The sequence below is a fragment of the Podarcis muralis genome, chromosome 12 (assembly GCF_964188315.1).
Source record: "Podarcis muralis chromosome 12, rPodMur119.hap1.1, whole genome shotgun sequence".
Lineage (NCBI taxonomy): Eukaryota > Metazoa > Chordata > Lepidosauria > Squamata > Lacertidae > Podarcis > Podarcis muralis.
The window spans coordinates 48,601,473-48,614,645 of record NC_135666.1 but is presented as its reverse complement, the minus strand read 5'-3'; the positions used below and the strand labels follow the sequence as shown (position 1 = coordinate 48,614,645).

The following is a 13,173-nucleotide window of genomic DNA, read 5'->3' as shown; positions in this document are numbered from 1 at the left end:
GCCTGAAGCCTCTCCATAAGGACTGCTGCGCTCTGCTGCCCAGGAGGACTCTCCTGTGAGTGTCTGAGGGCCCTGCTCCTTCCTGCCACTCACCATCTGGCCCGGGGCGGGGCCTGAAGCCTCTCCATAAGGACTGCTGCGCTCTGCTGCCCAGGAGGACTCTCCTGTGAGTGTCTGAGGGCCCTGCTCCTTCCTGCCACTCACCATCTGGCCCGGGGCGGGGCCTGAAGCCTCTCCATAAGGACTGCTGCGCTCTGCTGCCCAGGAGGACTCTCCTGTGAGTGTCTGAGGGCCCTGCTCCTTCCTGCCACTCACCATCTGGCCCGGGGCGGGGCCTGAAGCCTCTCCATAAGGACTGCTGCGCTCTGCTGCCCAGGAGGACTCTCCTGTGAGTGTCTGAGGGCCCTGCTCCTTCCTGCCACTCACCATCTGGCCCGGGGTGGGGCCTGAAGCCTCTCCATAAGGACTGCTGCGCTCTGCTGCCCAGGAGGACTCTCCTGTGAGTGTCTGAGGGCCCTGCTCCTTCCTGCCACTCACCATCTGGCCCGGGGCGGGGCCTGAAGCCTCTCCATAAGGACTGCTGCGCTCTGCTGCCCAGGAGGACTCTCCTGTGAGTGTCTGAGGGCCCTGCTCCTTCCTGCCACTCACCATCTGGCCCGGGGCGGGGCCTGAAGCCTCTCCATAAGGACTGCTGCGCTCTGCTGCCCAGGAGGACTCTCCTGTGAGTGTCTGAGGGCCCTGCTCCTTCCTGCCACTCACCATCTGGCCTGGGGTGGGGCCTGAAGCCTCTCCATAAGGACTGCTGCGCTCTGCTGCCCAGGAGGACTCTCCTGTGAGTGTCTGAGGGCCCTGCTCCTTCCTGCCACTCACCATCTGGCCCGGGGCGGGGCCTGAAGCCTCTCCATAAGGACTGCTGCGCTCTGCTGCCCAGGAGGACTCTCCTGTGAGTGTCTGAGGGCCCTGCTCCTTCCTGCCACTCACCATCTGGCCCGGGGCGGGGCCTGAAGCCTCTCCATAAGGACTGCTGCGCTCTGCTGCCCAGGAGGACTCTCCTGTGAGTGTCTGAGGGCCCTGCTCCTTCCTGCCACTCACCATCTGGCCCGGGGCGGGGCCTGAAGCCTCTCCATAAGGACTGCTGCGCTCTGCTGCCCAGGAGGACTCTCCTGTGAGTGTCTGAGGGCCCTGCTCCTTCCTGCCACTCACCATCTGGCCTGGGGTGGGGCCTGAAGCCTCTCCATAAGGACTGCTGCGCTCTGCTGCAGAGGGCCTGACGGGCATCACTAGAACAGTTGCTGTTACTGCTGGAGGGGTGCAGAGTGCTTTTAAAATGTTTTTTTTTTGTTGTTGTTGTTGTTTTTAAATTCCTTTGAATTTTTTGTAAGTGGGGGGGGTGGGGGTGGGATGGATGTTTACTGGGCCTGGGAATCTGTTTGATTTTATGTTTTTGTAATTTTTGCTGTTTTTTGTTGTATTGTTTTATTGGTTGTTTTTTTTAAGGTGTTATCTTGTTCTTAAGGGGAGGGGTCAGGGCTGCCGGGGAGTGGGCCCCAGCCAACAAAATGGCTGGGGCATGTTCCACAGGGGAAGATGCACTGGGACAACCGATCTCAGTGATCACGGGTAGGAGGAGGAGTTACGCTAAGACCAGACCATGTCATTACAGAGGAGGCAGGTTTAGTCGTTGTCTGAGGACTATCCCTGCCTCCGGGTCTGGTCCTGACCGGATGGATACTAGAATCAGCAAGGGATACCCACATGACCTGAAGGTGCTGCTGTGCAATGCCAGGTCAATGATTCATAAGACCACTGCCATCCATGACTTGATCATGGATGGAGGATTTGACCTGGCATGTGTGACAGAGACTTGGTTGGATGAAGCGGATGGGCCTGTCCTTGCCGCTGCTTGTCCACCAGGTTTCTCTTACGCACAGCAACCCAGGTCATGTGGGCGGGGAGGGGGGGTTGCAGTGATTTTTAGGAAGTCATTAGTTTGCACCAGGCGTCCTATTGGGAAGACCCAGTTTTCCGAGTGCATGTTCTGGAAGTTGGGCAATAGGGGCAGTACAGGATTCCTACTGGTGTACCGACCTCCCCGCTGCACCAAGGATTCCCTGCCCGAGCTGCTTCAGGTCGTGGCGGATGTCCTCCTGGAGACACCTAGCTTGGTTGTCCTAGGGGATTTTAACATCCATGCCGACACGACCTTACAAGGGGCTGCTCGGGACTTCGTGGAAAGCATGGCCTCCATGGGGCTGTCCCTGAATAACTCTGGCCCAACCCATAGCCGCGGACATGCCTTGGACCTGGTGTTTACCTCTATGGATGTTGGTGATCTGACACTAAGTAAAAGCGAAACGAAAGAAGTGCCATGGTCAGATCACTTCCTGGTGCAACTGGACTTCTCCGCGACCCATCCCCTCTGCAGGGAGGTGGGACCAATTCGGATGGTCCGCCCCCGCCACTTAATGGATCCAAATGGTTTCCAGAGAGTGGTAGGGGATGCTTTATCCCATGTTGATGGCCTTTCAGCCGATTCCCTGGTGGCCCGCTGGAATGTGGAGTTAACCAGGGCTATTGACTGTTTGGCTCCAAAGCGCCCTCTCCGATTGCATGGAGCCCGGAGAGCCCCGTGGTTCTCCACGGATCTGAGGGCAATGAAACAATCGTTGAGACGGCTAGAGCGCCGGTGGCGGATAACCCATTCCGAATCTGACCGGACACAGGTTAGAGCTCAACGTCGAGCCTACCAAGTGGCGATAGCGACGGCGAAGAAGACCTTCTTCGCCGCCTCTATTGCATCTGCAGAAAACAGCAGCAGGAGACTTTTTCAGGTGGTTCACAATTTAGCGGAACCACCTGCGACATCTGGGCCCAGTATGGGCCTCATGATCTCCTGCAATGATTTTGCAAAGTTTTTTGCAGATAAAATCGCTCAGATTCGGGAAGAGGTAGACTCCACCGTGGGAGCAGGGCCGGGGCGGGAGAGTGCTAGAGTCCTGTCTAGTCAAGTTGTGTGGGATCAATTCCAACCTGTTACCTCCGAGGATGTGGACAGGCTGCTTGGACGAGTGAAGCCAACCACCTGTCTCCTGGATCCTTGCCCATCCTGGCTTATAAAAGCTAGCCGGGAAGGACTGGGCGATGGGCTTCGTGGGGTGGTGAATGCTTCCCTCCGTGAGGGAGCCTTCCCAGACCCGCTGAAAGAGGCGGTTATTAAACCGCTTCTTAAAAAACCATCTTTAGATGCGGCCACGATGGCCAATTATCGCCCAGTCTCAAATCTTCCATTCTTGGGCAAGGTGATTGAGCGAGTGGTTGCTGAACAACTCCAGGCACGCCTGGAAGAAGCGGACCATTTGGATCCCTTCCAGTCGGGATTCAGGCCTCATCATGGGACTGAAACTGCCTTGGTCGCACTGGTTGATGATCTCCGGCGGGCTAGGGACAAAGGTGAGAGCTGTTTCCTAGTTCTGCTGGATCTCTCAGCGGCGTTTGATACCATCGACCATAACATCCTTCTGGACCGTCTTGAGGGGCTGGGAGCTGGGGGCACTGTCATACAGTGGTTCCGCTCCTTCCTCCTGGGCCGTGTTCAGAAAGTGGTGGTGGGGGATGAGTGTTCAGACCCCTGGGCCCTCACTTGTGGGGTGCCTCAGGGCTCTGTCCTCTCCCCCATGCTTTTCAACATTTACATGCAGCCACTGGGAGAGATCATCAGGAGGTTTGGGCTGGGTGTTCATCAGTATGCGGATGATACCCAGCTCTACCTCTCTTTTAAATCAGAACCAGTGAAGGCGGTGAAGGTCCTGTGTGAGTGCCTGGAGGCGGTTGGAGGATGGATGGCGGCTAACAGATTGAGGTTGAATCCCGACAAGACAGAAGTACTGTTTTTGGGGGACAGGAGGCGGGCAGGTGTGGAGGATTCCCTGGTCCTGAATGGGGTAACTGTGCCCCTGAAGGACCAGGTGCGCAGCCTGGGAGTCATTTTGGACTCACAGCTGTCCATGGAGGCACAGGTCAAATCTGTATCCAGGGCAGCTGTTTACCAGCTCCATCTGGTACGTAGGCTGAGACCCTATCTGCCTGCGGACTGTCTCGCCAGAGTGGTACATGCTCTGGTTATCTCCCGCTTGGACTACTGCAATGCGCTCTACGTGGGGCTACCTTTGAAGGTGACCCGGAAACTACAACTAATCCAGAATGCGGCAGCTAGACTGGTGACTGGGTGCGGCCGCCGAGACCATATAACACCGGTCTTGAAAGACCTACATTGGCTCCCAGTAAGTTTCCGAGCACAATTCAAAGTGTTGGTGCTGACCTTTAAAGCCCTAAACGGCCTTGGTCCAGTATATCTGAAGGAGCGTCTCCACCCCCATCGTTCTGCCCGGACACTGAGGTCCAGCTCCGAGGGCCTTCTGGCGGTTCCCTCACTACGAGAGGTCAAGTTACAGGGAACCAGGCAGAGGGCCTTTTCGGTAGTGGCACCCGCCCTGTGGAACGCCCTCCCATCAGATGTCAAAGCGATAAACAACTACCTGACATTCAGAAGACATCTGAAGGCAGCCCTGTTCAGGGAAGTTTTTAATATGTGACATTTTAGTGTATTTTTTTATCTTTGTTGGAAGCCGCCCAGAGTGGCTGGGGAAACCCAGCCAGATGGGCGGGGTACAAATAATAAATTATTATTATTATTATTATTATTATTAGGCACAGACACGCATGACGTGCAAATGATGCGAGATCAAACAATGGAATCACATTTCCATATTCACAGCAAATGGCAGCTATCCAGCAAAAGGAAAGAGCAACCAATTCACTTTCATTTTCAGCAAGGAAAGCATATGGGAGCCCATATTTTTTATTAGCAAAACAACTTGACAGCTTCAAACAGAGCAATGCAAGATAAGAAGTGGGGGAAAGCTGTCTATGAGCAGCTGATTTAGGAGAAGGGACAAGATATCTATGCACTGTTAAGCAGTGAGATTGGCAAAACAGGGTGAGAGGAGAGAAAGGGAGCGCAAGCCTCAGATGCAGTCATCCATTATGCTGGCAGAGGCCAATTACAAGGCACTCAAAACTAAGGACTGACAATAGGGAGGATCTCTGAGCAGGGCCACTAAAATAGGTAAGCCATTTCCATGCTTATCAGCTGGAAAATGGGTAGGGCCCCTTGCTGCTTGGTGTTTCAGCCACCTGACTCCACACACTGTTTTCACAGCAGCAAGGTTTGAAATCTTGGAAGCTCAGAAATGTTAATTTCCCCCTCGTACTGCCTTTTTCCATTCCTTAGTCTAAGGTAACAGATATTGCTAGAACTTTAGACAGGCTATCAAATAGAGATACAGTACAGTACAAAGAAGAATGAGAAAAACCTGTAGAGCATCTTACATTAAAAAAGCACTAAAGAAGTATAAACTGGGACGCGGGTGGCGCTGTGGGTAAAACCTCAGCGCCTAGGGCTTGCCGATCGAAAGGTGAGCGGTTCGAATCCCCGTGGCGGGGTGAGCTCCCATCGTTCGGTCCCAGCTCCTGCCCACCTAGCAGTTCGAAAGCACCCCTAAGTGCAAGTAGATAAATAGGTACCGCTTTATAGTGGGAAGGTAAACGGCGTTTCCGTGTGCTGCGCTGGTGCTGGCTCACCAGAGCAGCTTCGTCACACTGGCCACGTGACCCAGAAGTGTCTCCGGACAGCGCTGGCCCCCGGCCTCTTAAGTGAGATGGGCGCACAACCCTAGAGTCGGACACGACTGGCCCGTACGGACAGGGGTACCTTTACCTTTTAAAGAAGTATAAACTAAAATCTGAAACTGGCTGGTGGGTCTAAAGACTGAAGCCTCTTCAACGACTTTGAGTATTAAGACTGTTCCATGTTCAGATCCTATTTCTATAGGTGCAGTACAGCTTAGGGCTAATTCCTGCACACATCCCTTGCTTACAGTCTAGCACTGGAACTGTTGCTATGAAAAGACAAGTGCTGCTTATGGTGTTATTAGGCATAAGAGCATCTTATCCAATGTTTAGCCATGCCAACCAATTCAGAAATGCACATCGTTTAATGCTGGCATCATCAAATAAAATGATTGTGTACGAGCAAACGCACGTTCCATCTGCTTTGTTCTTTGATTGCAACACACTATGACTGGATGGATTAATACGGAATTTCTCAGGGACTTTGACATACAAAATGCTTTACACTCCATCTCTCTTATCCTCACCAAAAACATAATAGAGCAACAGAGAGTCTCATGACTCCTTACTTAGAAGAGAACGTCACATTCCCAGGAATCCTAAAGTTTGGCTCACTGCTCTCTCTCCCAGCCTGATCACCCAAACTCCAAAACCACATAACCCTCCTAACTAATGATCAATTAGCATAACACAGGGCATTTACAAACTCTCTTTAAAATCTTCATAGTTATTTTCTCAATCAATTGTACTGCAATCACTCTCTGGGTTCATTAACTTGCCACAGGAGTTTAACTCCTGGCATGGCTCATTATAGCACCTGCCTGGAAAACAAAATAAGTTCAAATTGGTCCACCTTTGTAACTTCCTTTGCATATCAGTCTACAGTTGTTGTCCATCTAGATGGCACAGGAGACAACTGAATTCCCCAGTGTCTGTATCTTCCAACTATTTCGTAGTATTTTCTTATTGTTGCCTGTATGATCATGGTGCTTTGATTCCAAAGCTGTGCATTTCTTTATTTTATTAACAAAGGCAATGAAGGAATGGAGAGGCCTTGTTTCTCATTGCCCTTGAATGCTACTGCTATAAATTTGATTCAGCTTGCATTTAAAGCCAAATGTGCAACTTCTGAAACAATACAAGAATAGAACTATAGCCATCCTTCAAAGTTTGCACTTATCACAGTTTTGCAATACCAACCAATGTTTATAAAAATGTAGCAGCAAAAGAGGATATCCTGTCTCCCTAGTGCAACCTTGACTTGGTATTTCTTTGCGCCTTCATGTACTTCATGCCTAGTTCTCCTCTTCCTTCACACTTCACCTAAATTTCCAGGTTATGGCCCTTTTCTGCCTTTCCACTCTATCTGTCTAAATGAATCTATCTCCAAAGTTATCCAGCAACAACTAGTAAGTTAAATAAATAAATAAAAATAACAAAATACCAACAAAGGCTTGCTTTAAAACAAAAACAAAAATCAACATTTGTTTCTTTTAGCAATATAACAACAGGGGCAAACATGTTCTTTAAAAATGAAACTCAAAGTTATTCAATCTTGAGTTACCTAGATGAGCCAGTTTATATTTGAGATAAAGAACTTGCAATGAGGTCTTGTTTAGTTTTATGGTTTAGTTTCATAGGCTGCCAAGCATTTCAAATCACAAAATCCATATATTATTTTCTCACTTGCAACCATTTCACAGAACGGGTAGACAATTCAGAGAAAGACCTTACTGAATACTTAATACTCATTTGGGATTTGCAGATGTAAGTCTTCTCTGCAAAAGCACCTTGCTCTTTTTCCAATTAGGGGGAAAGACATTATGCACTTAGTATTTGATGCTCTAATGGCATCTAAAGTTAGCATTGCATTCAGCATCCACTATCATTTCAGAATTCCTTTATACAGTTTCACTGCTCCAACCTTGATTTCAGTAATGTACATATTTCCATCATAAATGCTTAATATTATTCTAATACAGGAAGCTACTCAATGCCAGCAACCACAGATTGTCGAGAGAAGAATAAAAAAAAAGGCACACATACTGTGCTGAGCAGTGCATCACCCATCCATCTTGACATTATCCTCAAACTAAAACGAGAATGAGAGCAGACAGGCCACATTACACTAACATTTATGCAGAACCCTGAACAGAGGTGATTCTGCAAATTGTATAAAATGTTACATTTCAGTTCTACTTATGCTGCTCTGTGCTTCAAGTTGCCTCATGTCCCAATCAAATAATTTTCAATTGCATAACCCTTCTAAGTATCCCTCTTAACATAACTAACCATTTTTTAAAGCAAAGCAGCAACAGCTTTCTTTAAAGAGAAAAAAATCATTTCTGCATGTTCTCGCTCGCTATTCATCTGATTTTATTAAAGTTGAGATGCTGCCTGTCAAATATACCGTGATCAAAAGAATGCCTTTTTCTATATGTCAGCCTACATTACTATAATTGATCTGCTCACATTTCAAACACAAAACCTGCAATTGTTTGGGTTGTCCTTGGGGTTCCAACTAAGAGTCAAAGGTAAAATCTCTTGAATATCGTTCAAAAAGTGAAGGTCATAAGATAAAAATTCCATATTAAGACAATACCTTTATCACTGACATTCATCCATATGTACATAACATACTTATAATAACTGACTGCAGTACTTTCAAATTTTCATATTACTGGTTTTCCAACAGTTAATTCTGTTTCTGTAAGTTTCTCTTTATTTGCATGCCTACTATTTAAATACAAAAGACTTTAGTTATTAAACAGTATACAGTATAACTATTTTTAATAAGTAAGTAGGTCGCTGCTGTTTGGTTTTATTAATGTGTCCTACTGAACTGTCTTAGTTATAAGCTTCATTGTTAAACTAATAGCAGCTAGGTGGGCACTTGCATATTTTTTTGCATGCTCTCATCCTCATTTCTGCTCCACAAAGCAGCCCATCAATTGATTAATCTACATGTTCTCTTGAAATATTTCACAGCAGAATGCAAGCATGGCTTGAGAAAATAAAAACAGTAAATATCATTCCTGAGGAACCTGTAGCTGGTCAGGGGTACTGCAACAATGAAACAATCTTTCTACACTTTGCTTTAATGTTGGCACTCTAAAATCAGGGACGGGGAAGCCGGTGTCCTCCAGATGTCATTGGCCTGGGATGACAGGGGTTGAGGGCACCAGATTTCACATCCCTGCTCTAAAGAAAAGCAGGATAGCCAAGGAACAATTGAATTAGCTTGTTGAAATTAAACTAAGGACACATGCAAGAAGAGGCCTGCATGCGCCTACCACTTGATCAGATAATGTCACAACTGAAACATATATCAGGTTACACAAGAATTAAATGCCAACAGAAAAAGTGACTTTAAAATCCTCTTCTAATCCCAGTGGAAGTTGCAGGAAATTTTGCAATCCCCAAAGTCCTTGAAAGGCCTATTTGAAAACACAACCACCTATTATTATCATGAAGTAATACAAAAGACGACCCAGGAACAGAGTTCGATTTTGAACGATCCCCATAGTGATTAGGCACTTAATTATTAAACACACAGAAGACTGCGGAAATTAAATGTAACAGCATCGGTATACCTGAGAATTTAAACTCTAACCTTCTAATTGTGCATATTTAGAAGAAAGTTCCACTAATTTCATAGGTCTTCTTTCCATGTAGATATGTTTTAAGATGAGGATGCTAGATCTCTTTTAACCAACACTAAAGATGTTTACAAAAGAATCTCCCTGGAGTGTCCTGAGTCATCTTTCCGCCCAGAACCTTATGTTCCCTTCCCTGGCATTTCTCATTTTGCTAGGCTAACCTTCACTTCAGACATTGGTTATCTTGTTCCTGCAGGCTATAGTGCTAGAAAGAATGCAACTGAGACCCCTTTTAACTTCATTATGAATAATACGATTACTAGAAAGACTGGCAGAGGTTGTTCTACTTTTCAGGAGACACAGTAAAGGCAGAATCACATTTGCAAAGAAACAATGACAGGAGAAAACAAAGAATGGACACGCAGAGTGAAAGTGGAGAGTTTAGGTAAACCAAGAAGCTGCTTCTATGGAAGAATTTCCAGGAACTGTATGCATTGCAACGAGAGGACAGACAACAAAACCCTGAAATTACTATTTCTTACACAATGTAAATTTTTACATGGAAGAGCCTCCATATTTGTAAGGAATTATGTTTGCTTTACTATTCTTTTTTTTTTTTAACTGTCTTACCCACCTCGCTTCTCCTTGGAGAAACAGGCAGAATAGGCATTCAAAAAATAAAATAAAATACAGTAAGCAACTCATTTCTACCGGGAAGTAGTTAGTTAGTCCCCAAGATGCTGCAGCCTAGTTGTTAATCAGAGTACATATTATTCAGGTGCAGGACCCAGGGTGAGAAGAGCAGGTGTGCGATTAGCAATCTGAGGGTCAGATTAGAGGCCTGGGATGTTTGTTGTTGTTGTTGTTGTTTAGTCGTGTCAGCCATGAAACTCTCTGGGTGACCTTGGGCCAAACACCTTCTCCTCAGCCTCACCTATTCACAGAGTTCTTGCCGAAGGTAAAAAAAAAGTGGATGAGACCTTGCACACAACCTATAGGCTGAGGATAGTTCAGTGGGGTGGAGCATGAGACTCAATATCAGGGTTGTAAAATGGAAAAAAAAAATCCTAAATTGCAAGGGATTGAGGACCCTCACACAGTCCCTTCCAACTCTACGGTTCTATGAACTCTCTGGAGGAAAAACCGCACCAGAAAAAAAGGGATAAATGTTGGTGTTGTGGAGAGGGGGGGTGGAATACCCACTGAGAAGAAAAATGTAGGAAAGGCAATGTGACCCTGTGGAAACGCCCTCAATGAGATGAGCAACTATATAACCTTTAGAAGATGCGCAATGATGTGATGTGCAATGTTTTATTAATATACTCTGTGTGTGTGTGTGTTGGAAGCTGCCCAGTGTGGCTGGGGCGACCCAGTCGGAGGGGCGGGGTACGAACAATAAAACTGCTGCTGCTGTTGTTATTTAAGCAACATGGGGTGAGAGGGGTCGGAAATGGAAAAATAACCCAAGCTGGTCTGGTCGCGTCAGAAGAAATTTTTGGCGGGGAAATGAAGCGACAGGGAAGATGAGGCGAGTGGAAGGAACTGTTTTGCCTGTGCAAAGCGGGGGGACAATTTGGGGCGTCGCCGGAAAGAGGGGCCGCCGAGGAGGGAAGCTCGGAAAATGGCCACGGAAGGGGAGGAGGAGGAGGACGATGATAGCGAGGAGAGGCCGGCGGGTGGTGGGCACTGCGGGTCTGCCATTGGGACGGGGTGGTCTGCACTGCAGGGAGGGTTTTTTTCCCGCCCTCTCCCTCCCTCCGTCCACTCACAGCTTCAAGTTCTCGTAGGCTCCTGCCGCCGCCGCCATGGCTGCCCCCTCAGCCGCTCGCCTCTGAAGTGCCGCCCGGCTCCTCCGCGTCCAGGACTCTCGCCTCACCTCTCACCTGACGCGCTTGGGCCTTTCGGGACGGAGCGCCGCTCGGGACAAAGCTACTCGGAAAGCATTTCGGCGTCGGGCGAAGGCGGCGGCTGATTGGAGGAGGCCGCCTCTCAAGGCCACGCCGGCCTTACGCTCGCGGAGAGGGAGGGGGGGAGAGGGCGGGCGGGAGCTCGGAATTGTGACGCTGCTAAGGCGCGAGCTGCGGGCGACGCCGAACGCAGCCCGAGCCCGGATTGGCCGCGAGATTCGCTTGGGCTCCGCCTCCACATAAATAATAAAAAAAAGCGCTTCTCGCTGGCTACTGGCCAAAGTGAAGGCGCCTGGGAGGGTTTTGATTGGCTGGCTATCCCCCCGCCCATCCAGTTGAGAAGGAGTGGCGGATGAATTTAGAATATGGGCAGAGAAGCGCTATTCACCAGCGGGGCCAGTGGCGCAATGGATAACGCGTCTGACTACGGATCAGAAGATTCTAGGTTCGACTCCTGGCTGGCTCGGCCGTATTTTTCCCCCCTACTGCTTAATTAATTCAGGTTAGAGTTTTGAGCAATGGGATCGCAAAATTCTCAACGCTTTCTGATTCAGTTGGCTGCAGATCCACTGTCGCAACTGCAGTCCCGAAACTCCTGGTGCATTTGTTTTTGTTTGATTTGACCTTTCTATGCCGCTTTTCATTCAAATTAATCCCAAAGCGGCTTACAAGGAATAAATAACAGCGTCATTATAGCACTTATATAACATAATAGAACATCAGAAATACAGCATAGACGAATTAACAAATAATCAGTCAAACAATTGCAATCTATAAACACTGATAACAAAGCAACAACAAAAATTAAGCTGAAACATCACAATTAAAGCAACAGTCATATGATTAGCAAAGCAATACTGCATTTGTAATCCATAAAACAATATTAACGATGGTAAAATATTAACTAAGCACTGTTAAGTTCATATGCACACTCTCCACACTCCCATGACTTTTTATTGTACTGTGTGATATACCAAAATTCCGATCCAAAATAAAGCTATTAACTTTTGCCCAAAGTGCAGGTTTTGCAAATTGCAATGTGAGAATTTTCTCAAAACTATGACCACTGTATTAACTACTACATTGCACTATTAGTTTATGAGTACCACCCGTCTTTATACAGTGGTACCTCGGGTTACATACGCTTCAGGTTACATACGCTTCAGGTTACAGACTCCGCTAACCCAGAAATAGTGCTTCAGGTTAAGAACTTTGCTTCAGGATAAGAACAGAAATCGTGCTCCAGCGGCGCAGCGGCAGTAGGAGGCCCTATTAGCTAAAATGGTGCTTCAGGTTAAGAACAGTTTCAGGTTAAGAACGGACCTCCGGAATGAATTAAGTACTTAACCCGAGGTACCACTGTATAGGGGTAGTTCTTCCACTGTTGGAGGCTTGGCATTGGGGAGGGGGGATGACAATAAATTTTCCAGCAGTTTTCAGCTTCCTAAAGTGCCTCATGTTGGCTGCACATCTGAGATTTCCTGCTGTGCCACCCTTATAACAGCCGGGCAGGAGAAGGAGCCTGGGCGTGGACTGAAGACACTGAAGAAGTCAGCAAAGACCCAGATCTTTAAGTAGCACTCTGTGGATTGGTGCAGAACTGTGGGGTGAAATGTGTTTTCTGTGTGTCTTGTTTCGTCTATAACTCTTGGATTCTGAGACAAACCTCCTTTCTACAAAACTTTTTAGGGCCTAACAGTAGTAAGAGAATGTGGTTTTGCAGGAGATGTACGTTCTTAGGAACCTCAAGACCTGCACTCCAAAGATGGCACCCAGGAGAAGATTGTGGAAGCTGGCAGTGTCGTCTTGTGTTATTTTCAGGAATGCACATGAATCTCTATGCTTGCCCCAAAGGAGTCCTGTCTTTGTGGATGTCCCATGCAGAGCACACCCAAAGGCCTGAAGGTTTTCTGGACATTCCCCACAAAAATCTCTCACAGCACCCATAGCTTTGTGGGTGCCCTTGATCAAATGCTTGC

General features: G+C 47.7%; 1 protein-coding gene and 1 non-coding gene across 2 annotated transcripts in view; one reads left to right on the top strand and one right to left on the bottom strand.

The window, feature by feature from the left end:
* The window catches only part of SACM1L (SAC1 like phosphatidylinositide phosphatase), a 38,138-nt gene extending 26,821 nt beyond the window's left edge, over positions 1-11,317 (bottom strand). The window contains exon 1 of the mRNA XM_028749892.2: positions 11,057-11,317. Coding sequence (XP_028605725.1) covers positions 11,057-11,094 — 38 coding nt within the window. The 5' untranslated portion in view covers positions 11,095-11,317. The remainder of the gene's footprint in view (positions 1-11,056) is intronic.
* A 270-nt stretch (positions 11,318-11,587) lies between these two features.
* On the top strand, positions 11,588-11,660 carry TRNAR-ACG (transfer RNA arginine (anticodon ACG)). Its single transcript has one exon. It is a non-coding gene; the product is annotated as a tRNA-Arg (tRNA).
* The last annotated feature ends 1,513 nt before the right edge of the window (positions 11,661-13,173 follow it).